General features: G+C 42.6%; 2 protein-coding genes across 3 annotated transcripts in view; one reads left to right on the forward strand and one right to left on the reverse strand.

Moving 5' to 3' along the window:
• Positions 1 to 14,697, reverse strand: part of LOC119446373 (aminopeptidase NAALADL1-like) — a 39,741-nt gene extending 25,044 nt beyond the window's left edge. Inside the window, 6 exon segments of the mRNA XM_037710788.2 lie at positions 1,940 to 2,066; positions 4,010 to 4,150; positions 5,101 to 5,291; positions 6,075 to 6,273; positions 12,964 to 13,117; positions 14,538 to 14,697. Of these exon segments, the coding sequence (XP_037566716.1) occupies positions 1,940 to 2,066; positions 4,010 to 4,150; positions 5,101 to 5,291; positions 6,075 to 6,273; positions 12,964 to 12,995 (690 nt within the window). The 5' untranslated portion in view covers positions 12,996 to 13,117; positions 14,538 to 14,697.
• A 210-nt stretch (positions 14,698 to 14,907) lies between these two features.
• Positions 14,908 to 26,059, forward strand: LOC119446375 (solute carrier family 35 member E2A). 2 transcript variants are annotated; one of them, XM_049664096.1, is made up of 7 exons: positions 14,908 to 15,435; positions 17,500 to 17,823; positions 18,894 to 19,017; positions 21,149 to 21,397; positions 23,354 to 23,407; positions 24,386 to 24,589; positions 25,459 to 26,059. In XM_049664096.1, exons 1-7 carry the CDS (start codon positions 15,408 to 15,410, stop codon positions 25,661 to 25,663), a joined length of 1,188 nt encoding a protein of 395 aa, XP_049520053.1. In that variant the 5' UTR covers positions 14,908 to 15,407; the 3' UTR covers positions 25,664 to 26,059. The 2 variants fall into 2 exon arrangements, with proteins under 2 accessions (XP_049520053.1, XP_037566719.1); XM_037710791.2 differs by having other exon boundaries at positions 14,908 to 15,092.
• The last annotated feature ends 1,844 nt before the right edge of the window (positions 26,060 to 27,903 follow it).

A 27,903-nucleotide genomic window follows, 5' to 3' on the forward strand; every position in this document is an offset into this window, starting at 1 on the left:
TTCAAACAGGCAAGGAAAAGAAAATGTCTTTCCCATAATTTGGATGACTATTTGAAGATCATAATTTGAGCACCAAGAATTTGAGAAGGCAGCTATAATAGTCGCCGCTCTCTCCACGTCAGGTAACACAGAGCAAATGAAATCCGAAGTTTGATGGCAACTCAACTGGCTGAAAAGAGATGCAATGAACAAAAATGTGGAAAGAAGCCCTGATCACGAAAGGTACATAGTAAAATAAAGGACGTTTCAGCTCCTATACAGAAACCTTGTTCACAATAAAGCCATAGTGTGTTTAACCCTTAGTGGTCATGTGTTGGTCCCCACCCGACACGGGAAAATAATCGTTCTGCTCGGATGTCGGGTCGCACCTAGCATGCGTGTTCGCATTCGTCAGTTATTTGGGTTTGAGTTGCCAGCCTGCTCCTCGCTTTCCCTTTCCTCTCAAATGTATATGTTTTTAAATCAATAATAATAATAATAATAATAATAATAATAATAATAATAATAATAATAATAATAATAATATTTTGGGTTTGTGGCGCCAGCTTTCAAGAACTTTTTGAAGTACCAGTAAGTGTGCTTTGCAATGTTGCCAGATGAGGGCAGCACTTTTTTTAAAGCATGAAATGCTTTTCGCTCTCGTTGTCGGTGACCGTCAAGTGACCTTGAGCCAAAAGCCAGAACCATTATCCGGTCACTCAAACGAGAACATTCGGGCATCGCTGCGAGAGCAAGACGAGATCATCCGGGCAACCAGTCAAAAGTTAAGAAAATGCAGTCTCTGGCCCCCAACCGCTTGTACAAGACCGCATTACATACGCTAGTTACTGCCCAAACAAGTTACAAAAAATGCTGCTTCTGAGTTCTTCCTAATGCTTGTTCACAATATCACTCAAGCTTTAACTTCTTGTGCATTGAACTTTTATTTGGAATTTCCAATAGCGACGTTCGAAAAGCAGACACAGTGCATTATACACTTGTTTGTCATCTTCTGGCGCTTAGAAAGGGTTGCCTGTACTCTTTTCAACGCCCAGCGGTCCGCGAGTTTCACGGTCCGGGTGATCTTTGATTATCTTTAAGAGATGGTGCCACGCTGCGTGACGAGACGCTTCTGTCTCTTCTGTCTGCTGAAACGAGACTTGCAACGAGGTTCTTTTCAAAACAGGTTCATTTCGGCTCGGTAAGCTTTCAGGCCTGCGTTGCGGCACCAATCTGCTTTGCCGGCAGCCATTTCATGCTTACACCTACTCTCGATTACAGGAAAGCCAGCATTTCTTTTCTTTGCTTCATGCTTGAAGGAATTTTCGCACGATTCGTGGCGTGAAGCGTCGTTACGACAGCAGCATTTCCTGCTTGTGCGTTTTATGGACAAAATTTACATAAGTTCTGTGAATAAGAAAATTATGTTAGTGCTGTGGATGAATACATTTCGACTTCAGGTGGTTAGCAAACGTTCTAGCATGAGAGCACTTTAGAAGACAGCGACTATGAAGACCCTACAAAGGTGCAGTGCAAATCCTGGCTTCCACACTGGAGAGTGCTTCTAGCGCTACCACACAGTGTACAAGTACTGTTGAGAGCCTCAGGAATAAGTACAATTTTTTTTTCTAATAAATCCCTTAACTTGCGTTCGTTTGCCTAAGTGCTCTTTCTGCATGGCGTCTAAATGTGCAAAATTGCTCCTGACTGAAACAACCACAAACTGGGTTATTGCACATGACCGCAAAGGGTTAACTACACTTCAGTATACAATGCAAGCAGTCCGCATGCATTATCAGAGATGTCTTTTATTTCTGTCCAATGTTTGTATCATCGTTTTATTGCGAACAAGGCTCCAAACGGGGGATTGAAATGTCGCTATATCTACTACATCTCTCGCTCAGAGCTTCTTCTCCTATTTTTTTCTGCATTAAAGCATAGAAAACAAGTCATCATTTACCTTGACGATTCCTGCAGGTGAATAGGCTGAAAATGGCTTCACTGTCATGGCTGCCTCGGCACCAGTTTCAGAAGTGTTGAACAATACGTTGGTGCCGCGCATGATTCGCACCTCATTTGGGTGTTCCCTGAGTGCACAAAAAGAAAAAGAAATTGTACACTATAAAATGCCTACATGGAATACAATTGGTGCACATCATCTACACTTGTTGCTGGTTTTATGACACTCAGATATACATTTCCCTTTGTTTACAGGTTAGAACTTACTCACAACATAAAGACGCAGCGCTTGTCAACAAGTATCGCTACTACAGTGCAGGTGCCAATTGAGAGACAATTTGCGTCTCACAGATGTCCACTCCCCTGGTTTTCCAACAATAAAAAATTCCATATCGGTGCTTTGCATTCACAGAAAGCTCTTGCTAGGGGTTATGCATAACACAGTATATAAACATGTGACCGACTGGCACCTTAATTAAAAAGTTAGGCATCAAAATTTCAGCTTTCATTTCTTTTGCTCGGAATGACATGAACTGGCAGTGCAGCGCGTGGAGAACATTGCCAAATGCACAATGCCCATGGATCCATTAAATACAGTGGAACCCCGTTGCTATGTTCCTCGCTGTTGCATTTTCCCAGCTGCTGCGTCACGTTTTCGCAGTCCCGATCTAAAGCCCACTGACTACTAAGCATTATGTTCCCATTTGATATGTTGCCATTCTGTAATGTTCCTGTATCTTACGTTTCGTTTAAGTGTGGCGTTCACGTAAATTTAGCAGTGTAGAGGCAAACTATAAAGTACTAAATTCCGGAAGTACGCGATTGTTTGTCCCGATGAGCGTGTGACGACGCGGTTGTAGGTTTTGCCGGCTCCCTAAAGTCAGCTTCGCCACAATACATGGATATTATGCAGTGAAGCCTACCAACAGTGGAAAGGCGCTACCGTCACAGAACATATGTGCCCCTTAATTATACACGTGCACGGAGCTGGTATCATAGTTGTTTCTGACGTTGCTTTAGCGATTTGGGGGGCCATCTTCACTGTTACGTTTTCCTGGCTGTTACATTTTTTTTTCTTTTTTTTTCGTTGTTCCTTGAAAAAAATGTAACAACGGGGTTCCACTGTGCAGATATATCTGTCCTTAAATCAGTGGTTTCAATCTGGTTTCTCAAAAATAGGCAACCATTTTGTTGCACAAGCCTCTTGGCCACGTCTGGTACTGATTATAGACCATGCATTTCTCAATTTCTTAACCAGGTGTGCGCTGTCGTGTCCAAATGGCATCGCAGTGACTGATCTTAGTTAGGCACCTTGTGGAATTTCTGCAACTATTTCCCGATATTACACAGCACTAGGCTTACCAGCACTACAAACTCAAACCAAAATGTAAGGAAACCCTGCCAGTTAATCACTTGATCATTACATGTCATTTGGTCACATGTCATTAGGTTCCATGCATGTCATGATTCGTGCTTGGTGGTTGTATGTACGATATCCTAAATAAAAAAAATGTCATTAAAGTTTTGATATCTTATTACCAGTTTAATCCTGATCCCAATGACAGCTAATACTATGGTAATAAGACAGTAAACAAGGCCAGCTGGCACAAAATCATATTAAAATATGCCCTAATCATGAACGTCGCAAGGGCGTACAATGCATGCAACACATAGAAAAGTTATATGTAAACTGCTTATTCATATACTGATGTTACGATATGAATTCTGAGAGAATGGGGGATAAACCATTCATTTGTACCTTTGGGTTGTTGCATGCAAAAATAGAAATGAACAATTAATATTACAAGATTAACTACATATTGCAAGTGCCAAAGGATGCAAGTGAGGGACTTGTACAAATGCATAATTCAGAGTTTACCTGCTTTGTTTTATTGTTACGTTTGCATATTTTTGTCCTGCCCTGTCCCATAGTACCAGGAAACAATAGTGTTGAAAAAGAAGAGCTGAGAGTTGCACTTTGCACTATAAGTGTCATTCCCTCCCCCCCCCCCCCCCTCCTCCCTCCACATGATGACTGCTAATGAACTGCTTGTGCTGCCTGCAAGCTTACTTGTCTGGAAAAGACAGCAGAGGCTTGAAGACCTCGGTGCGCGTGTTGTCCACGCCGTAAAGCTTCCAGGCCTGCTCGATCCGCATGGCCAGCTGCTGTCCCCTCTCGGTTCCAGCCATGTGGTAGTCCACGTTCATCACCCTGAGTGATGCAGCGGGCGGTGAGACATGCATGAAAACATCAGAGTGGTGGCCGTTGGAGATCATTTAAGGCAACTCGTGCATGCTGTCACAACTAAACCACCACATATTAAAAAATAATTGAGAACCACGCAATAGCCAACCGACCTGTGCATCAATAGCTCAAGGACGGGTTTCTCAAAACTGGTGCTACTGCAAAGAACATGACTAGTGGTGCGTGTACATGCCTTAAAGGGGCCCTGAAACACTTTTTTAACTAATAATAGAATGACATCACTATTGAATTACGTTGCCTCATGAACATCTTGCTGCAAACATTTGTCGAATCCTTCAAGCACAAGCAAAGTTAGACCTAGCTATAGGACCGATCAGTGGCTTTCTTTCTCCTTCATTTTCCACAAGTGCGCTGTAATCTATAAAGGGGAGATGGCGAAGGGGTGCAAGGGAGCAGTGCCCCGCTGGCCCTGGCCATAGGTTGAACGTCTTGGTGGCGAGACAACTGATAGTGCCACCCCGTGGCAGCCACGGTATCTACACTATATTTTTTATCTCGGAGGTCTTGCGGTCCCGCGTGCAGCAGACGCAGCAATGCGCAACTGTCGTGTGTAGACCGGCAGTGCGAACATGAAATTGTTTTTCTGTCGTTTTTGGAATTGCAGACATATATATTTTTCATTTATTTAACTCAAATGAGCTGTAATTGTATTACTGAGAATGTTCTCGCGATCACGAAATAAGCCAATAGGTGTTGTTGGTCCAGCTGTTTGCGATGACACTGCATGACGACACTGTGAAAGCAACAGCAAGCGATTTCATATTTGTTAATGGCTATTCTTTACAAATTCATATAGCTAAAGAAAAACACCCCTAGTTTTATGCATAAAAGAAAAAAAAAAGAAAGATGCCTGGCAAAGCTGATAACAGCGCAAGCATCGTAGATAGAGGACTGACCGCAACCAGCTGTCAAGGTTTTTCTTGTCAACACCGGTAAGCAGCTGCTCTGCAAAGCGTTCCTTGAAGGAGTAGATGCCCCCTGGCATAGGGCAGGACGACTGTGCTGGCTGGCCCAGATCACGCATGCTCTTGCGTGCCACATAGCCGCACATGAGCCCCACCAGGAAGATGACTCCCACTATCAGCACCTGCACGGGAAGCCCCGAGAACAACAATTTGCAGGTCTCAGAGAGCAGCAAAGGGACTGCATAGATCTGCTACATACTGGTTCGTTGCCTCTCGTCATCTCACTCAATCAATACACGCTGAAAGTAATTGAAAATTACGCCAGCAAAAATAGCAGAAGTCAAGGAGCCACCCTGATGCCCCCATTGCTTTTACGTATGAATATGCACGGGTAACACCGAGTAGAGAAATACAAAACATCAACGTCAAGAACGAGAAGATTGTAATAGTTGTGCCGCCGTGCCAACTCACCTTTAAAGTAAGAACTAACGTGCTTGCCCCCATATTTGAAACCTGAGCGACTGAAAATTGCTTCCGTGATTTTTAAATTATGGTTAGCAAAATGGCCAACAGTAAATGAAGACACTAAGGATATGAGAAGAGCCCAGCATTAAATATTGTAGTGAATTAACAGAGTCTCTCCTTGGCACCTCCTACTGCTTTCTGGTGTCCTGTCAAATGAGCTTGCTATTTTTCTAGCAACAGTTGATGTCTGGCAAGTCCGAGTGCACCTGGATGAACACAGTGAAGCAGGCTTGAGTTGTCACTCACAATCCATTCAGATGCACCCATGACTAGGCTCGGGTCAGACTCTTGACTGATCTCTTTGATCATGTGACATAGCCTAAAGCTTCAGCCATTTTGCTCGCTGGCTTTACCAATCAGCATTCACTCAGTGCGATATCCCTGAAAGTGACTGGTCCAGAATATGGTCCTGGCTTTGTACATGACAACTGTAAACTCACGCGAAGCACTCGTCCTTTGGTTCCGGAGAACCAGCCGGGGCTGGAAGCCACCTGGACGTGTGGTGCCTCAGGCGACAGGTCCATGTCCACGTTGTCGGTGTCTGCGTCCCACTTGGTGTATGTCTTCTTGCCCCTGATGTAGTCTGCCATCGCGGCAACGCCCCCGTCTGCCTCGTCACCACTGCTTCCACCTGAATCCCTGCAGTCAACGAGACAGGAACACCCGCGCACACGAGAGACCACAGTTAAGTTCACACAAATGCATGCTTTAAAGCAATAACATACGGACAAAGGCCAGAGCTCTCGCATGACATACGCATTCGTTTCTTATTTATTTAAATGCTCTGGTGGCCTCTTAGGACATTATGTAGTGTGGGGTGTGGAGGGTGACAGCAAACAGAACCTCAGTATAACAGTGGTGGTATGAAACACTAGGCAAAATGCACAGTGAGACAAGTTATACAAATGCAAATGCACACAGAAATATCCTGAAGAGCCACTGAAACATTAAAGAACAAAAGAACTAATTAATCACAAGCAATGATTGGTCCAACATTTCTGACAGCACATGCAAATCATGCACATTTCATGGATGACTAAATAGTGCGCAGTGAAAAGAGTATATAACATTACCACATACTACGGTGAACGGTATGTAACTCTGTTTACAGGTAAAACATTGGATGAGTTTTGCAGTTTTTTTGGGAGGGTAAAGGTGACACTAATTTCATAGGCACCATAACACATTTCAAAGTATGAAGCGTTAGATGAATGCAGTTCTGAGAAATGGCTAACTTCTATAATTGGAGTTGTGAGAAAATAATAAATGGGCATTTTTCTTGTGTATTGCAAGAAGCGAAAGTGTATCGCTTTCTTTCATGGTAGGTAGGCGCTTTGACAATGGGAGTAACATGATGCAATGAAACCTTGCCACCTCATTTTGCACCGACTCAAGCGCACTGTTTAGGTAATCATGGTGAGGATGGCATGTTGAAACCTGCCAGCCTTTGTATTTGAAATATACTGCAGTTGAAGCCAAGAAATCCTAAAATTTGGTGAAAAACAGTAAACAATTATTTTATTAATCAAGATGCTAAATACACTGTGATCAGTGCCATATTATTACCATTACCATTGAATGAAATGGTAATAATATACAATAAAATCATATTATTCATGAAATTCACATTTCAAGAATAGTAGTAATAATATTACCATTCATAAAAATATTCAAGAAGTTTATTTGCAATCTATTCATGTATTGTCGCCCAAAATTGTCATCGTCGAAAAGTACATTGCTTTTAAGGAGTGAATAGATGGCGCTGCAGGTAGGTTCGAATAATCGGGCACGTCTGGAAAGCCAGGCTCTGCAATTTCGGCCAGCAATGCATTCGTATGCATTTAAAATCGATATTGCCATAAACTATCATATCAAAGATTGTAAAGTAATTGTCATTAAGACAATCATAAAGGAGCTTTAAAAATCGGGCATTTTACGACAAAATTGTAAAAACGGGCAGGTATGCATATTGCTGAAGGGTACCGTAGCAATGGCCTGATTAAGGAGATAATAAATTTGAAGCCTGTCTTAATATTCGCCACACAGATGCATTCAGGAGTGCCTTTCAGTGCCATTAAATAGGCTAATAAGAAAAAAATACAAGAAAGCTTGAACTACAAGAGTGTAGGAAGACAGGCTAGTTGGACTACATTCACTTTGAGCAGAACAGTTCACCACGCAGGCACATAGAAAAATGAGCATGCAACGCAACGCGCTAGCCATCACTTAGTATTCCCTTGATTCTTCCGCATACCTGTCAATGTGCCAAGCTATTCAGATCAATGTTGAGGAGGAAATATTAGCAATGTATTTAACTGGGGAAATAGCAGCATCTTTAGTGCTTTAAAACTACTTCTACAAGCGCTCAGGCCAGCCTCAGATGTACCACCAAAACAAGCACACACATTCCTGAGAGCACTTAGAAGTGCTCCTGTGTTAAATCTTTCATTTTTCTGGTTCCAGCAAAGGTGAAATAGAAGAGCACTTGCAGAAGGGCTTAGGGATGCTCTCATCTAGTGGTCGAGTGCTCTCAGAGCCAAGCTGGGTTAATTAGTTAAATCTATCTCATTTCTAGCTGTCCACAGAGTTGAGTTCACGTGCAGCCTGTGGCAGGCCATTATCAAAAAATGTCCACAGCGAAATTAGCTATAGGTCAAGCCAGACGCCATTTTCTTGCAAAGGCTCTCTGCCCTCCCAGTCTTTTCATCCCCCATCAATAACTTGCATCATGCCATGCCACTGTCATCACCAGTATTGGCCAGTTGGCACGACAGATAATAAGTGGAAAGGATCGAATGAAAAGAATTGTTACAAAGCGTGGCCTCAGACTAGCTTGTCAAGTGAGAACCTGAGCAAGACGGCGTTTGGCCAAGCATTTCTGCAGACCACATTTATACATGGGCTGCAACGTCATTGTCATCCTCATCCGTGTTCTATAAATTGAACCTGGATGAGGATAGAATGTGGTCATTGCAGGAAGGAGCTCTTTGTTTCTAATGTTGCATTTGTCCACTGCTAACTTGTGTGGCGCACATCCTTAGTGTAACCATGGTAACAACATCATCAAATAGCGCGGCTGTGGCTTGCGGTGGGAAGGCTCCAATGGAAAGAAAGCTTCCAGTACAGCGGGATGTAAGCCATGTTTTGATTGGAAGCAGCTTAAGTCCTTGCTGGGTGAGTGAAATGCGAAAGGGTAGGTCCCTTTCTGTCATCTGGCTTTACTTTTTGAGTTTGTAAGTCGAATAGCTTTTGTCAGGCTGTGTCAATTTTCATAATTCATTTTGCATACGTTTTGGGATAACACGAGGTACGCGTTGTGATGCCGAACTTGGCAAGTATAAAACGACCGCAGGGCACCTTTCAAAGAAGTTATCCTTGAAGTCGAAAAAAAAAAAAGAAATCTGACAAAATTTGCAGGCTTTTACAGTGAAAAATAAGAAGAAAAAGCCCAATTCTATAAAAGGATGACAGAAGGTGGTCTGTCAAGTAACGATGACATTGGTGCTGCAGTAGGAATGCAAGAAAAATTCAGAAGTTTACGCCTTCAATCATTATTTTTTAATGTTAAAACTCATTCTTTTTCGGCTACACAAACAGTCTGAGTATTCAAACAAACTATTGCATGGCTGATATGCATGAATTCGACCTAGGCAGCACACAAAAATGAGGCTGAATTATCTGATATTCAAATTAAAAGTGCCTAAAAAGCATGGGCCCCTTTTTGGCCTCTAAGGCAGAGTTGAAAAAAAAAAAGTGCCAGATTAATGGAAGCTGATTGTAAGTTTATTTTGAATCAGTCGGTATACCTTTCAGTGACCTTTTAACCCTTGGTCATGGCTGTAAAGCTATTTTAGAGACAGATGGTCATTTACTCACGTAAATCACATTATTACTACCAACTTGCACATGCACAGTCAAAGCAAAGGCTTGAAGATGAAGCGTTCAGCTTGTGGCCAGCTACGATTTCCCTATTCGAAATACTACTCGAAAAACTGCTGAACCGATGTGAATTAAATTCGATTCATCAAAAAAATTTATTGCTAGCGACTACTGAAAGTAATCTTTCATTAGGATCCTCGTTTATGTTTTTTTTTTCTTTCTACTGCCAAGATATAGAAGCACAAAGTCTACAGCTGCCTAACTCTCCATCAACAGTCTAGCAACTTTGTTCACAGCATGGTTATGTAAAGTGGACAAATGTAATATGTTGGGCTACTGTTGATGTGAAACCGCTGCTCTGTTTCCGTGCGTTCTGTTGCACACGAAAAAATGTCTCCCTCTGTCTTTGTCTAGTCGCACTGCACATCAAAGCGAAGCTCTCTTAAGCGAAACCTCCTGGGCTTTCCTGACAGTGGCTGATGCTGCCTTGCCAATTAGCTGTGTGCCTTGCGCCATGCAGCATGTGTGCCCGAGGCCAAGTTTGCAGGGGACCACGTTTGGACAAGAGCACGTTCACGAGTGCCAGCTTCTATTAGGCCATTAAGGCAGGAATGAAACAGGAAACTTAAGTCAGCCTTACGCCTGCATTTCGCGTCGTGCCTCCCTCAGCATACCTACATCCTCCCTATTTTCCCCTCGACGAACATCATCTTCGTCCTCGCGACATCACTGCGTTGACGTCTCACAGCGTGCATTCGCATGAACAGCTGTTTGCATTTCAGCTTAGATTGCGAAAGCGATGTAGTGCATAAACATAACATGACACCGCATTAATGTTGTCACTGCGACGGTGCATAAACATAAACATTGCATGAGACCACATGTTGCGTAATTGACAGTAAAGACAATTGTATGCATCGCACTAAGTTTTATAGCATTTAAGCAACCGGTTTCACGAAAATTCACGGACATCCCAACATGTGCGTTGGATCCGCACAACTTTTAAAAATTATAAGTCAAAACCAACTAGCCCACCAACATGTGCTAGCAAAGGTCATAAACTTACTTGATGCTTCATTTTAAACGTTTTCTGATTTTCAGCAACATTTGTGAAAACAAGCTGAGGGTCTAAACCAAAAATCCACTCCCATAGTTCACTAGAACTTAGTTTTTCTCATTTAAGTGCACCTAATTTCACGAAAACTGGTTCAGCTGCTGCTGCGGGCAAATGAAGCACCCTTCCATTTCACATGTCTTTGAATAGAAAGGGTGCATGATAAAGCATTTCCTTAGGACTTGGCTGAACATGAGACATGCAAAAAGTAAACTGTACATGTGTTTATACATACAGCAAGAACTTGTTTCTAAGAAATACTTAGGGACAGAGATGCTGCACCACATGCGAGCGAAAGTATGAATCCTTTCCCATGCACACACCTCGAATTATGTTAGCAGCTCAGGTAATGTCTCTTTAATACGTTGCTGCTTAAAGGGCCCCTCACCAGGTTTGGGCATTGCAAAAAGAGAAGTGTGGCGCAAACACAGCTGTTAAATACAGCTCGAAAACAGCTGAAATTTAAAAAAAGAAGCCTGCACTTCCTTCCTCTTGAGGGAGCCCTACTTCCAGCGAGAAGGTCAAGGCCCCACACACAAATGCCTCTGCGTAAGACGCACTGCCTGCAAAGGTCACTGATTACGGCACATGATATCAGTAAATCATCCAATACAGAACGTGCAATACTGCCACTGGTAGTGTGCCGCATGATAAAAAAGGAGGAGAAGATAAAAGGAGGCGGGGCTCGCGACATAAGCGTGACGCGAACTCTCAGCTATGGTAGGGGAGAAAATAGGGAAGCAATGTTGCTTGCGCACGCTAGTCAAAGCAAAGGAAGAGAGTGTCTATGTTGGAAGTGAAGCTCACCCCCTGGTAGCATGGCAACACTACATTTATATCTTTCCTGTCTCCTATAATAATTAGCCTATTTTAAAAAATGTTGTGGTAAAATGCTCCCTAGATGGTGCCCTACAACTTCCAGTGTATAACCAAAACTTCCAAACAAAACAATCTGTTGTTTGTGGCATATCTGACTGGTCATTCCCGAGTGCTCTGGTACTCCTACTGAGGTCGTGCAAGACAGCTCTGAAGCTGTATCAGTTTGAAAGACGTGAACACAACACAAATACACTTATTTTTGCTGATATGTGTGCTCCAATTATTTTATTAGAAAGCTTTAGCCATGCTTCATTATTGTGCGAAAATGCTCTTGATTGTAATAGTTTATAAGGTAAGTATTTCCCTCTCACAGAACGGAGCGGATACAAGGCAACTGTCCTGTTCATATATCCCTTATCCCATCATCTGCAGTGTTTGTCACATAGAATGAAAAGTAACTACCGTATTTATTCAAATATAGATCAACCTTTCTTTTAAGAAAATGTAACCTAAAATGAGCTACCGACCTATATTCATGAACAAAGAATCTCGACTTATATTCGTGATAAGTACCGAGCTAATGGAGTTCTTTTGTCATGCCTGCCGGTTCTGTTAAAGAAATCCTGCATATCCAATGCATATCCGACGCACTCGACGGCACCGAGAACGGCGTCATTTGGGTTGCCGGATACACCCACGAAGCATACGAATTCTCTGGCAAGCTATCTTCAAATTATTATTATTTCTCGGCAAGTTCAATACATAGGGGTTGACTTACATTCATGTTCGACCTATTTTCGAGTATATTTGGTAGTTTAGCTTGGAACTTATGTATAAGGCAGGGAATAACTGTACAGTATTACTGTATGGCTCATATACAATAACACAATGTAGCTAAAACTTTCTATCAAAAGGAGTATTGCACATTGCCCAGCACCCATACTAAGGAGTCAAATGTGTATGAAAAACTCAAACGGGTTTAAATAACACCATGTTCATATTAGGAACCCATACTGAGCAAGGTTATGTCAGATGACCATGCAGGTACAGAATGTGTAAGCGCGACTGAACAAAGATGTAGAAAGAAACAGACACACAGAGAGAGCGCTGTTTCTTTCTACACCCTCGTTCAGTCGTGCTTACACATTCCATCATGGATTCTAACCAACTAGCCCACCAACGTGTTTTAACCATGCAGGTACAAATACATTACCAATGGTTTAGCTGATCGGTGGCTATTGATTGCAGTACTAATACAACCTACCAGCATGTCTGTTTTTTGTTAACTAACTTTTCACTGCTCAGCTGGCAACAGCTTTATGTCGCCCAGTTGTATCAGCGTCACTGGCATTGTCACTTTACTTGTGTGGAGCACAGAATGACAAAATGACTGTTTAGAAAAATTTCGCCATACACCACTTGTGTTAAGAATCTGGATGTGTCAGCAGGTGACAATATTCTAGGATAGACAAACAAACACAAAATAAACAAACATAACTTAAAACAAAACGACTTACATGCGGTACCTCAGTGCTTCGTTCCTACTCATTTTTGTGGTGGTGGAGTTCTGTGCAATGTGATGGTGGGTGTGGAGATTGTGCCTGCTGTAGTTACCACTGTGTTTTTCTGCAGCAGGGGTCAACGGCCTGTTTCACAGTCTGCCTAGCGCACCTACAACGACAACAAGGAACCAGATAGATGATTCCAATCGAGGGCGCTTAAGGCGAACAGAAAAAAAAAAAAGAAACCTGGACATGCGAGGGAGGCGGCGGCCGCACTAAAAATCCAAGCGCAAAGCTTTCAACGTGCGCTCACGTCGTAAAGCTGGCTTTCCTGCCCAGCTGTAGCGCCCAAAGGGCGTGCCTACCTCTCAGTTGGGTTTGGGCGGGCCGTGCAATGACAGACATATTAAATTGAGAGTGTTTGTGATCAAAATTTCTGCTGTAAGGTAATATAACGTCGACGATGGTCAAACATGCTACGAACCGTTTGTAGAGGTGTACGCAATAAACTAAAGCGCGTACGTAAGTACGTATTTTGACGAATAAACGGACGAATTAAAGTTTAACAACAGCGATAATTAAGCTATATACATATGTGTGAACGCCTCGTAGGTTTGCATATGTCTTATTTCACCATTGAACGTACCATTATATAGGAAAAAAAAAAAAACGCGGAAGTTTGGGTGAAAAATGAATAAAACATGCCTATGCACGAAACAGGCAAGAAAAGTTCATTTAATGTACGTATAGTATATAATACATGCAAGCAAGCACAACATACCGTTAAGAGCAAATATTAGGCACGAAAGGAAGAGAAACAAAAGGCTTACGCTAACACATTAATAAAAAGTTATCAAGTGTCACAGAAAAGTAAGAAAATTAAAATAACGGTTTCTCTGCGATACGATCATATGATCATACAAGTGCTGCAGCAGCCAGCCGCAAAACAAAGTTCCGTCAAAACCACCTCGCTGACATTTATCCTCGTCGGCTCCATAATCGTCCGCGCAAAACTCGTTCCATTAACCCAGTCGACAAGTTTGCCGGTAATTACGTCGCGGCGCGGTCTCGTGGACGTATATTCCTACACCGATGCAAATTCGGCCCCGAGGCGAAACCAGCGTTCGTTATAAGCAATTTAGACTTTCTGCACGTCAAGCTCCAAGCTCAAGGGTATGATGTTTCCTTTCTTTAGCTCCGAAAGCTCTATTTTTAACGATGAAGTAGTTCGTAAGTTATAAAAGTCGAATGAATCGATCGGAAATTTACAAACAAAATGTAAACATGCACCCCGGCAACGAGCACAGCTAGCGCACAACCAATGCGCCGTATTTCTTGCATAATTGAATACGAGGCCTGAGATGTCTTCGGGTCATTTTACGTTGTGTATAAAAGCACGTTCGTCATGTACGAAGGACGACAGTTAGCTGATTCGTGCAACCAGCAAAGAGCAACGTGAGAACGGCGCGTTAAACACGCACTGCCGGAAGACCTCTGTAACACGATGTCGCGATCGCTTAGTGTGCGTGTCGATTGGATCGAACAGCAGCGTAGCGAGTCACCGATTGTATACAAGGAACCAACGGTACCTTTATCAAGCTGTCTTGATTGGCAACAGCAGAGAGCGGGCTTATCGCTCCGGCCGCAGATATCGGACGAAGCTGCCGAAGCTGCTACTGCTGCTGCACCGCTGACCGCCGGACCGCCCTCCTAGCCTTCCGTCATTCACGCGTAGAAGTCACTGGCCCAACGAGCCCAACGTCGCGTGACGTCAATTTGTTTAGGTACAACAGCATCGTGACGAACATTTATTCCTCTTAGAAGCTTAATTTTTACTCTATAAAACGAGAGCTTACGGCCTAGCCTGCAACCACTGCAGAGTTCGCAGTTGCATGGCTTTCATTTTTGGCTGCGTACAGCGAAATACGGGTAGGCTGTTAGCAACAACGCTCAATAAAGATGGCGGCCTGCAGATAATATTTATTTTTCGGTTTCGCAGTTTCGTTGACGTATATCCACCGCTGCCGTAGGAAGAGCGAGCGGCGTACAGCACCGCCGGTAGCGCGCAGTCGTGATTGATTTTACGATGTTATCTTGTGGGAGCGATAACATGCACGATAACAGTTCGCTGCAGGGCAAGCACTGTACGTAGCCGTCAAATCGCGAAGCGATTCTCGCATGCACGGTTGCACGTCATCGACGTAAAATATGATGTGTGTCGCCTTGGAGCGGCCCTGACGTTGATATAATAGCGCTATTCCTTTTTTTTTTGTTTCTTTCGTTTGTTCTTTACATTTCGCTTGCTACAGGTGAAGCAAGTGGCGCAGGCTGCGACGTGCACGAAACATATACGCTGTCTTCCACGTGTATAAACGTTTACGGGTTTGCGCTGCGCTCGGATACTCCAGCTAACTCGCGGGCATTGCGTGGCTTTTTTTTTTTTTTTTTTCCTACATAGAATGAATGGAGCTGCAAGATGTCATCAGGGTATGCTATGCGATTTTCGTCGATGCTTTCGTTTTGTAGCAAACCTCAGAAGTTTCGGAAAGCTTTTATCTGTAGCCAAGAAGTTTGTGCAGACATTTTATAGTTCCCTAAACACACGACTAATGTGCTGGATTAATGTGTACAATTTTGACTTGCTAGTTTATTTTGTCACGGCAATGTAAATAATTTGTACTATACCTCTTCCGCCAGTGGTCTAAAACTCGCGAAGGAACGCCGAACCATTTCTGGTCTTTCCATAACTGTAAAATTTGCAGCATAGCACAAGACATTAAGCCGTGATTACACCGCCCGTCTATGACGACCTTAACTACAGAGGGAAAAAAATGCATTGAAAAAGTAATTTTGGACGCCCTGCAATTATTTGAGGCTGCTGAGATAACACACACTCCAACAACTTTACCAGGGATTATTAGTATATTTTAAAAAGCTTACTTTGAATTATATCACCATTTCTCTCATAGCATCAGTGCTGACAGCCCACATTCAGAAACAAAAGTTGTATCTACTAGAGCATACAAATTGTTTTCGGGATCTTTCTGTCCTAGGAACGGGAGCAGTAGATTAAATGGTTTTTGCCAGGTACAAAGTGTCAACCGAGATGAAGGGCGAGCCTACAAAATTTTTGTTGCTATGATTTCTTATTTTCACGTCTTGTTCATCCGCTCACTGAACAGCATTGTGTCAACTTTGTACTGTCCCTCTCAGTAAACAGTTCAAGCACAGAAAGAGGCACTGGGGGAATGAAAAGGTTAATTAGCAATGTCATCATCGCATCCATCGGCATTCTCATTTCACTTTTCTTCAACAAGCAAGTACCCAATGAACATGCTGTTCGGGGACGTGGCACGTTACATTGAAATAGAAAATTGAGAGTGGTACAGAAAAGACAAGAAAATAGTGCCATGTCATCTTTCTTGTTTTGCTTTATGTGTGTATGTGTTGTGTTTAACCTTCTGTGTTCAACAACAGTTAGTAGCAAAAGGCTTGAACGTAGGTCTTTGGCAGAATTGACTTTAAAGGGACACGAAAACGGAATGTTTTGCTAGCCTGTGTTAGTAACTTACACTTCTCAAACAGCAAAATGGTCATTCGTACCGTGAGAGTAAGCTCGGTAAGCCAGAATGAATGAATAAAAACATTATCTCAAGAAAGGGGACTGCTCTCAACCGCTGTTGGGGATTGGACAGAGAAGAAGCAAAAACTAAAGATGGATAGGGATACTGCCCTGAAGTTCTTGTGCCGGTTCACCTTGACATCATGTATTTCGAGGGTGTCTACTCCAGTATTGTTAATTGTTTGTCATTGCATTTGAAAAAGCCAAGGACCCAACCCAGTGAATTTCGATAGTCTGTCCATTGCCAAAACAATGCTAATACGAGAAAATACTTGGAAGTCTGTGATGTCGCACTGATACATCATCACTGATATTGTGGCGCAAAATTCAATAAATGGAAATTTGGTACTCATTTCTTGTAGTAATATTTGACCATTTCTTGCTAAATGAAGAGAAATGAAGCTGTGAAAGAATACTTTACGAGTCTAAACAAATTTGGTGTTGGTTTAGCATCATTGAAGCAGACAGGAGCACGGACCAATGACAGCTTTGTACAAGTCTTTCTCCTGTTTTCCCATTTCCATTTTGGGTGCACTACAGTTGCAGACACAGTTTCATTGACTTACCCAACTTGTGATGGTCCTTCAGAAAAAAGAAAAAAAAAAGTTCTCCAGCTTTTCCACTCGAGTAACCAGACACATACACCTACTAAACATTGTGCCCTTCTGATCCAACCTGGATTGTTAAGAATTTTGTTCATGTCACTGTTTAGCAGCAGAATGCCTTGGTAAGGCATTCCACCATCCAAAAGTTGTGTAGACAAATTGCTTTGCCATGTTGCTAGTTATAATTTGTTTCTCTCTTATTTTATCCTGTGCTGCATTGCAGCTATAACTTTGTATACACTCCTTCTATGTATTGCATAAAGACAGCAATATCTGTTATAATAATAATAATAATAAATAGAAAAATTATCTTCCCACACGCAGAGCCAGACGACATGGTTGGAGAGCAGGCCAGCCGGATGGACGGCGGTGACTGCGTGGTGAAGGGCTCCGTGTTCAGTGAACAGCTGAGTAGACATCACCGTGGCAGTACCGGCCACAAGGAAGATGCCATGAGCGGACTGCCCTTTCACGGACCTTCGTCACGGGAGGTGGAGCTGGCCAGTGTGCCGGTCCTCGAGCGACGCAGCGGACTGTACAGCAGCGGAGCGCTGGTGGTGCTCGTCGTCTGGTACTTTTTCAGCTTCACCACGCTGGTGCTGAACAAGTGCATCCTCTCTTACCAAGCTGGGGACCCTGTAGTGCTGGGTACGTGGAGCTGGAGATTCGGTGGAATTTCACGTACTGTCAGCATAGATTCAAACCGCGAGCAAGTCAAAGGCAACTAAGCTGCGTTGTTGAGTTTCCAGCTTCGTCATTATTTGTAACAGTGGCTTCATTCCGGTTCCAAAAACGTGCGCGCTGTGCTTAAAGACCAGCTATGAAACAATTGGACAAAGCACTCTCTTGCGATTAACGATTGTTCTGATTAGTTTTTCTCCTGTTCAGGTTTCATTTATACTGATTATACATGTAAACAGCACAGCTTATCAGCCATACTCGTAACATTGCCCTAGCTAATGTGTGAATGGTGCCACTAAGATGGAGCACTTAATGAAAGAAAGAACACACGGCAGACAGAAGTGCCAACTTTCAAGTGATGAGCCATTGCTCTCAGCATAAATTTCTATGTGAAATTCAACTGGCCTTGAACCTACGAGACATCATAGATGGCTGACAGCAGTTCCATTTCCTTGTCCAGCACTGTTACTGATACCACTCAAGAACTTGTTTCTTGCATCTGTGATAAAATATGCTTGTATTATTTCTTTCTCCGCCCGTTTGTGTGTTTTCTTTTTTAATGTCCCATCTTTGTGGTGCTGTTCACGTATTAGCTGTGGTAACATGTTCGTGTAACAATTCAAAGGTAAACATGTGACTGAAATCGATCTGGTATAAATGGGTTGGATTATATTGAACATTGGGTCAAACTAGTTGAAAGTGTTTGTGTAATTGGTAATCTGACTGGGAATCTAATTGGCAATATGGTAATTGGTAGTCTGGTACATAATGTGATCTGCAGTGACTGTATTTCTAACAGTGCCTTCTACAGTTGACTTCTATTCACTCAAACCCAAACAGGCATTCAATGCTAGTTGAAGGTAGCCAAAGTTCAAATTAAAATAGGTGCTTGGTAAGCACAGGTACCTTTTGAGGCCTTTCTACAAGGTTAAACTATTGAGCTCACTGGAAATGACTGTATTTTGCAAGCATTCTTGTCAACATCGAAATGTGCGCCATGACGTTTTGTTGCATGTGTGTGCTTGCCACCATTCCAGGTGCAGTGCAGATGTGTTGCTGCTTCATCTGCGGCTACGTCCAGATGCAGATGACTGCTAGACGGAAGCTGTCCCACGAAAACTCTCCCAGGGCGCATAACGTCATCCTTGTTGGGTCGCTACGGTGAGCCCCGTTCTGCCTAGTTTGACTCTCCTGAAGCTGCTCATGACTTGACAAGGTCTCAGCAAGAAAAGTAAATGGGAACCTACTATATGTCTCTTTTATTCTTTTTTTTTTTTTTCGCATACCGAGAAGTAACTAAAAATTCCAATGTGTGCCCCTTTCACATTTATTTTTCGAAGACAATTCTGATGAGACATCTCTCATTTTCAGCTTTGTAGTTCGGAATCTGGCAGCATTTAAAATGATATAAAGCAATAAAAAAAGCTTTCGCTAGGGGCCAACTTTGAGTTAACCTATTCAGATATATGTGAAATGCAGGAATGCTGTCATGAGACAACCGCTGGACTGATCTAAAGGAAATGTGTTGCATTTAAAAGAGAAAGTTAAACTGTAAGAAGTAAAATTCTGATTTATGGGCTCATACATTTGACAACATTGCTGTACATTGGTAATTAAAGAAATTAATTGAGGCAGAAAGTTTAAATATACTTTACGCTAAAAATAGATATATGCTTCTGTAAACTGAATCTGTTAGAACATCTAAAGTAGACAAAATTGATGCATGAGCTTACAACCTACATGAAATTTCTACAAGGTTTAGGACAGTTTTGCAAAAGCCCTGCATGTAGTATATGTAGTTGTATGTAGTATCTGTTATTTCGAGGTTATATATTTAAAATATTCAGCACACCGTTCTAAGTTGGTATTCAAAGGTAGTTTTAGTTTTTCTTTTAGGACTGTACTGCAACAAGTTTCAGGCAGCAACTTTCTCCAGTTAGTAAAAGTAAGGGACTTGAGATAATATTGTTCACCCTGCTACCTAAATGCAGACTGATGATGGGTAGCATAAACTGGGTGATAATTGCCAATAATCCTTGTGATTAATAGATTTTTCAAAAAAATTTTAATGAATAACTTTTAACACACAGTGCAATTGTATAGTCCACACTGCAAACACTGCCCCAAGAGGTAAGCTGCGATTAGTGCTGACAGTTCATTGATGTCTGCGTGGTCCAGTTGGTTGTAGTCGCAGAGTTTCTTGCAAAAATGACTAGCAGGAACTGTGGCACTGCAATCATTCAGCTACCATGGGAATTAGGGTTAATATGTGGATTTGTCTAATCTTCAGGCTTGTGGCTTCAGACCTTCTTGTGGCTTTACTTACTATGCTTTATGTGCCTTCATTAGCCTAAATTATGAAGCAACTTATTATTATTATTTTTTTATGCCTGAAGGCTATATTAAGACTATGCACATGCATTATCACTGCAAGATGTTGCATTCGTAATGCAGTGTTCTGTTGAACGTGATCAGTTTGCCAAGTCATGAAGCCGTTTGAAGCCAGAAGGACAAAGTTTAGGCAAATCCATCAGTTAACCATCGTTCCCCTGCTTGCTGAACCACCGTGTTTGCAGTTCCCATAGACACTAGTGCCTGAGTTCGCTCTAGTAACTTTTATAGAAAACTGTATGGTTGGAACATCAGTTTTCTGAGATCAAGGTTCCAACTTGATTATAGCTAAGGTTCTCCACCATGCAGAGTGATGGAACGAAACATGTTAGGTGTAACGTTAAGAGACAGGAAGAGAGGGGTGTGGATCAGAGAGCAAACGGGGATAACTGATATTCTGGCTGATATTAAGAAGAAAAACTGAAGCTTGGCAGGCCATGTAATGCGTAGGGTAGATAACCAGTGGACCATTAGAGTTACAGAATGTGTGCCAAGAGAAGGGAAGTGCAGTTGAGGACGGCAGAAAACTAGGTGGGGTGATGAAGTTAGGAAATTTGCAGGCGCAAGTTGGAATCGGCTAGCGCAAGGCAGGGGTAATTGGAGACCGCAGGGAGAGGCCTTCGTCCAGCAGTGGACCTAAATATAGGCTGATGATGTGATATTCAGTTCAACTAGGCTTCATTCAACATCCGGCAGATGTGCAAATTCAGCTTGAAAATCCCCTGATAACAGCTATTACTAAAAACAATTTATTGACTGTCAACACTTACAGCCTCAGATACTGCAGTAGCAGTATTCTAGCTGCTACCACATCCTGCTAACATTTTTTTTTTTCTGGTTAGGAAGGGATGACACGCAATTCAACCCCATTGCCTCAAGTGCTGCTTCTGTGCGTTTTCAGATTTAGCACGGTGTTCCTGGGCCTGGTGGCGCTGTGGTACGTGCCCGTGTCATTTGCCGAAACGGTGAAGAGCTCGGCGCCCGTGTTCACGGTGGTCATCTCGCGGCTGGTGCTGGGCGAAATGACCACCTGGCTGGTCAACATGAGCCTCTTCCCGGTCATGGGAGGCCTGGCCCTGTGCAGCGCAAATGAGCTGAGCTTCAACCTGCCAGGCTTCGTCGCTTCGCTTTCCACTAATCTCTCGGAGTGGTGAGCACACACCTGCCAACTCTCCTGAATTTTCCGTGAAGTTCATGAATGTGAACTCGTCTTATGATTTTAGGAATGTTGTGTCATTGGCTGCTGTTTATAGAAACATTTATAAAGACAAAAACACGGTTCTGTATTTCACTTGACGTGTACCATACACTTCCTGCCCAGTGTTTCGCTGCAAGAGGTTTTACGAAAAATATAGATTCAGTTTGCGTCAAAGTTTCACTCGTCAATCCCCCAACCTTCCTTTGGAAGTCTTCTGATGATGAAAAGATGCAAGATGAGCACTTGCTTCGAACAAGTTTACACAGACAAGTTCCTGAAGCGGGTGGCATTGGCAGCAACAAAGTCACTGAAATATCGCTGTAATCTTAAAAACAATGTGTTGCTTGTTTGTATTTAGTGTGCAAAGTTTGTTGTTGCTCGTGTGCTGCTGTCTAAACGTAGCTCAGCTGTATTACAGTGCGAATGTACCTCTGTAAAGGTGCGTACATGCTTTTGAAAGAAAGTGCATACTGTTGTCCCTCTCAGTGCTGTGTCCACAGAATTTTGAGAATTTTAAAGTTCACAGGTTGGCAGGTATGCAAGCACAGCTAAGTTTTTACTGTTGACGAGAAAAGACTTAATAAAGGACAGACTGAACCAAAGAGTGACGTCAATGATATTAGTGGGTTCAGTGCAGGGTTTGTACCGAACATTTGACTCAGAATTCAAGGGCAATTCAAGGATTTCAAAGATGTCGAAAGCCAAAATTCAAAGAGTATGAAACAAACCTTATTCATACACATACAGCAAAAAAAAAGCAAAATCTCCTTCTTAGCTGCTGCGTTGGACACACTCTTCAAGCTATTCAGGCCACTTTTCTAAGTTAACTTTTCCATGATGTCAATCGCCTTCTGGCATGATTGCTAGTAGTGTCCGACTTCAGCCAAAGATACTCGTCATATTAAAGCCAAATGGCTGAAACTTACTTTCCGCCAGGCATTTCTGCAGCCTACAGCTCTAGAATGCCATAATGGCTGCGGCGGGAACCAGCTAGCAAAACAACAAAATGGTGGCACGGCTTGGTCACTTGATCTGGCTTTGTCTAGCTCCACGATGGCAGCGGTGATTTAAACAAGCCTGTTGTTGGTGGCTGTGGACACACCACATTGCAATTGTTTAGCCACACAAAAAATAAAAAAAAAATATATATATATATATATATATATGTAGGATTGTTTCTCGATATACAATGTCCATGGCATAGCCCCTATGCAGAATTTGTTACTTTGAGTGGCGCAAATGTTGCCTGCAATCCGTTTTTTTTTTTTTTTTTGCTGTCAAACCTCACATACTAATGCTAACCTGATGTGTGCTCATGCTGTGATAGCTTAGGATATCTCTGAGACCACATGAGAATTATCTGTTGTGCTAAACTTAGTCTGTCTTATCATTCTTGAGAAAAGTAATTCAGTACTTACTCATACTGTTGGCACAAACTACTGCACCTGCTTAGGACCATAAATCTCAGCCACTCTGTATGTTCACCTGTATTTGTGTTGCGAGTTTAGGAAATGTTCAGACATAATGTCGGCGTGGTTTATGCAAGACAGGAGCAGTTTAGTAACGGATTTATCGTAAGCCTCTGGTACCTCTCAGAAATGTGCTACATGGGCTTTGATGACGACAGCGCAGTGCGCTTGCTTGCATTCTGGCCGTAGCAGTAGAGAGTTGTCTCACGAAGAGTATTTTATATAGGGCATCATTCCAGTGTCACATTACACTTATCCACATCCGTCAACGACAGCTGCCTTTGTCGGACTGCACTGAAGAAAAGTGTCGGCCTATATTTTTATGTCTTGATTGCATCGCGAATGCAGTTTTATAGCCAATGTTTAGACTATTTTCTGTGGTTGGTCATTTGACAGACACCGAGTACGCCCATCTTGTTAACGGCATCTATTGGGTCAGTTTTCAGAACGTCTTCTCCAAGCGCCTGCTGACCGACGAGAAGGTCAAGCTGCTGTGAGTGATGCTGCCAAGTTTACGACACTTTCTTTGCCTGTGTCATTGACTCATTTGTTAACTTATCCATTTTGCATGCAGAATGTACGGGTGGCAGCTTGATATGCAGCATAGCTGCCTGTTTAGTTTGACTCTCTGTCAAAGTTGTCCGTTGATTCCTAGCTATACTCGGTCTCAAATTTAGCTGGTAACACTGCAAAAGGTAGAATGCTTTTTTGCACAGCCTGTATTCGTGGCCAAAAATAGGGCATTACCCATTGGAGAAGGAAAAGCATATAAAACATTACATACCTGCAGCAGAGGTTCAATGGCAATGGTGCACTGGTGCCGAGCTTGAGGTCACTGGTTCGATTCCTGGTGTATGTTGATTTAGGTACACGTTAATCTTGGGTGGTCGAAATTAACTTGGAGATTAATCTGATATTAGGAAGGTTGAGTACCCCTTGGTTTAGAGGCTTTTTTCTTTTTCATCCTTTACTGGGGTTGAGACTTGCATATTGGGGCAGCTCAATGGCTGTGGCATTCTACTGCGGAGCATGGGGTAGTGGGCTCGACTGTCGGCCATGGTGGCCCCATTTCTATAAGGGCAGAATGCAGTAACACTATTTACTGCTGTTTTGGTGCATCCTAAAGAAGCCCAGGTGGTCTGAAACAAGTCAAATCTTTCCATTACAGCATCTTCTTAGCCAATGTGTTGCTTTGAGACATTAAACTCAATCAGTCAGTCAATCAATTTGTCAAACAATCAGATGCCAACCAATAGTTCATGGTTCGCTCGCCAAAATTTCAGTTCTTTTCCAACTAGTAGAGCAATCATGCTTCTTGTGCTGATAAATCAGTCAATCAATGGGTCAATTGAACAAGCAGCCAATCGAATTTGAGCAGTCACATTTGCTGTGCCGATCTATCAATCAATCAGTCAATCAGGTTTCTTGTACTGAGTGCGCCCCCTCCCTCTTTCTTGGGGTTTGCCCACAGGCCCGTGGAGCTCCAGTGCTACACTAGCCTGAGCTCTGTGTTCATCCTGGTGCCCACCATGTTGGCCCTGGTGGACTTTGGCAAAGTGTGGGAGACCATGACGTGGGCTACGCTGGGCACGCTGTTGCTGGGGGGCCTGTCGTTCCACTGCCAAAGCTTCACCGAGTACATCCTGCTGGGTTACATCTCGCCTGTCACCCACAGGTGGGTCATTGATAAGTTTATGGTGACTCTAACACAGGATTCACACGACGGGACGAATAGTCGATTCAGTTTGCAGACAGGCATGGCGTGGCTCGGTGTTGCCAAATCACACTGCAGGCAAGGATGCTGTAGACAACCTGCTTGTGGCACAATTCATTGCTGCTAAATCACGTTTCTCAGCCCTCGTCTACAATTTCACGTCGTGGTTTTAGAAAAAAAAGTGAAGACAAGCTGATGTGCGTAATTCTAGAAGCTATGGCCATCGATGGGAGCGGGCATTAGTGCACTATCGGTTCTACTTACATAAAAAAAGAATGCTGCCTACACAGCACCAGTTTGCTGGCCTAATAAATTGTTAAAGAAAAGAAAAAGAAACAGTGCTGCAATGCAAAAAAAAAAAAAAAATTGGCAGTGTGTCATATGTCTTCTTCCCTGCTGTCCATGTTAGTGTTTTCTGCTGTAGCTCTATTTTTTCAAGTACTCGACCACGAGACACTCGTCTACGAACTGATTCAGTGATCCGGCTGGTCGTGTGAATCCATACAGAAAGTCCTAGCTCTAAAGCCAGTTCAGATTTCCCTCAATAAACATTGAAATTCTCTCCCACTGAACCAATTTGAATCAAATTGTTTGGATATGAAAGAAAAAGCTTCAATTCTTGTGATTGCGGGTAAGAGATGTTCGGTTAAGAACATAAAAAATTTTTGTAAGAGAGTTTACAAATAAAAACATTTTTTTTAGGATTGGTGGGGTGGGGAAGCTCGCCACAAGATCAGTCTGTATTGCATAAACTTGTCGTAATACATTGTCACTTTTTTTTCTTTACCACACTTTTTTTTTCTCTTTCATTTCGCCTTTCCCATTTTCAGCGTTGCAAACACAGTCAAGCGGGCGCTCATGATCTGGCTGTCTGTGCTGGTGTTCGGCAACCAAGTCACATTCCTCAGCGGCCTAGGGACGCTCATTGTCATTGCAGGCGTGTTCCTGTACAACCACGCACGAAACGTTGCCGCCACTCTATACCAATACGATGTGACGCTCAGTACTGTCAAGGTTACCGACCATGATGTCTGATGTGTTCGGGTTTTAGGAACAAGGCTGTGGCGTCTTTTCTCCAGAGTCTGGCATATACACCAGAGGCAGATCTTTGTGCAGTCGCTGGCTGTTGTTCGCAGAAATATTGCGAAGACAAAGAAACGCAGTTATGTATTTCACCTGACCTGTACCTTACAATACCTACCCGGTGTTTCATTGCAAGAGGTCCTTGAGGCCAGTTCCTCGGCATATCTGAAAGAAGCTACGATGAAAGCGACAACCTAATTTCGAAACAGCTGACATATAGCATTGTCAAGTCAGCGGGAAATGCAGAGGATAGCGTCGCTTTTGCTATGCCTTTCCTGGTGAAACAACCAGAGTTTATTGTCGTTTTATTGAAAGGCAGAGATGTTCAGAACGGCTCTGGTAACAACCGACTACATTAGCATGGCACCTGAAACCTTTTCATACATGTGGCCCAGTTTTGAGCATTGTGAGCATGAACTCTTTGTCATTGTATGCATACACTGCTGCCACTGGAGGGCTTCTGGAAGAGTGTGTTCTAATGACAACTGCCGCAAGCATGCAGTAGGATGCCAAAATATAGACGAGTGCTCGCCCAAAACTGCATTTGGCGGGTCCCCTCTAGTTCAGATGAATTTTGGTGTACGCTGTGGTATTTTTATGCATGATATTAAGAAATTTGTGACAGTGTTTACACTATTTGTATGTAATCCTCGTATGTATAAGAAATCTTTGTCTTCGATAAAGAGACAAATCTCGGTGTGTACAGAGTCATTCCCTATTTAAGGACTTAGTTTTTGCTGTGCAATGATAGTGAAAAATTGCGTGCTTATATAGCATGAAGCGTCAGCTATAACAGTTTGCTTCTGTCACCAATACAGTCAACTGAACTGAAACTGGCTTCCTTGCCTTTTTTTCAGGATCTTCTATAAATTTTCTTGAGCTCAGGATGAATTAATCAATGCACGCACATAAATAGTTTTGTACTCCTGCCATATCTATGTTTTCAGAATGTTTTATTAATGAGCGTAATTGGTTCGTTAATTACTGGCTGTTGTGGGTTGCAAAGCCTGGGTAGTTCTGATAAATAGAAAGTATGCTCCAAAGACGCGATCAACTAGCTCTGTGGCAGGCACTGAATTATGCTGTGTTCCGAGTTTCGCTTCCGGTAAACTCGTCAGGTACCGACAGCAGCGACTTCAGCACGTTGTGCAATCTCAAATGTACATTGTGTTCTTGTAACGCACACTTATGTTTCTATTTTTGCCCGTTTTCACGTAGATGCTACAGAATCGCGAGGTGCACACCGTCTTTTTATTGCTTTGATTAATGGCAAACTGCATTTACGCGAACGGTCTCTACAACAAGTACTTCTATTATGCATTGCTTTGTGGTTCGGTTTAAGGGTGCAGAGCAAAAACTGCAACACAGCAGCGAAGTGCAATGATTCCAGCGCTAGTCATCAAGTGTTGCAGCCTTCTTAATGCCTTCTCGTTCTTTCTTTTTATTACCTATCACTTTTTCAGATAGAGGCATAATTTTGTTTTGTGGAAGAAGTGGTAATTTCAGATGGCTTTGACACTGCATGTCGAAATAAAATGTAAATAACATAAAATGGTTCAGAAGGAAGCTGGTTTGACAAAGCAGCACATGTTAAATGCAGCTCTGTCTAAATTGAGAGCTTGTTTTTCATAGCCAGCAGCTGTTTGAGTATACCTTGACTACGATAGGCCTGGGGTTGTACAGTTGCATCCACTTGTAACGATGCTGGCTTTAACAATATATTGGATATAACAATAAGCACCCGATGCAGCTGTCAACTTTTGTATGTGTTCTATGGTAAAATAAAACCACTCTAGAGTGCTCCCATGCCGCATTATCGATTACAACAATTAAATCTGGCTACTGGGTGTCTGCACCGAAAAGAAAACTAAATTTTGCAGTTTCACCCGAAAGGTGATGCATTAATTGTGATAGCAAATTATTAGACAGCTATACGAAGTAAGGTTTGTCATTTTATCAGCTGTAAAAACTGCTGTAAATACAGATCTTATTAGTTAATGCAATCAGGTGATGCTAGAAACTCTCTTCTTTCCCAATAGCATTCAATGGTGTTAAATATAATGTTCCTTGCCCAGCGCTGTTCATGTCAACAGTGTAAGCTCTGTGAGCTGGCTTGAACAACTGTGATAATGACAGAAAGTGTAACATTAAGCAATCATTCTGGAGAGAGTTTCCTCGCTGCTGGACTATCA

Source organism: Dermacentor silvarum, chromosome 3 (assembly GCF_013339745.2).
Source record: "Dermacentor silvarum isolate Dsil-2018 chromosome 3, BIME_Dsil_1.4, whole genome shotgun sequence".
NCBI classification, from domain to species: Eukaryota; Metazoa; Arthropoda; class Arachnida; order Ixodida; family Ixodidae; genus Dermacentor; species Dermacentor silvarum.

Coding starts and splice junctions, on each gene's coding strand:
- LOC119446375 (XM_049664096.1), top strand. CDS start 15,408: ATGAATGGAGCTGCAAGATGTCATCAGG. Junction 19,018..21,148: donor ATCCTTGTTGGGTCGCTACG/GTGAGCCCCGTT, acceptor GTGCGTTTTCAG/ATTTAGCACGGTGTTCCTGG. Junction 24,590..25,458: donor ATCTCGCCTGTCACCCACAG/GTGGGTCATTGA, acceptor TCCCATTTTCAG/CGTTGCAAACACAGTCAAGC.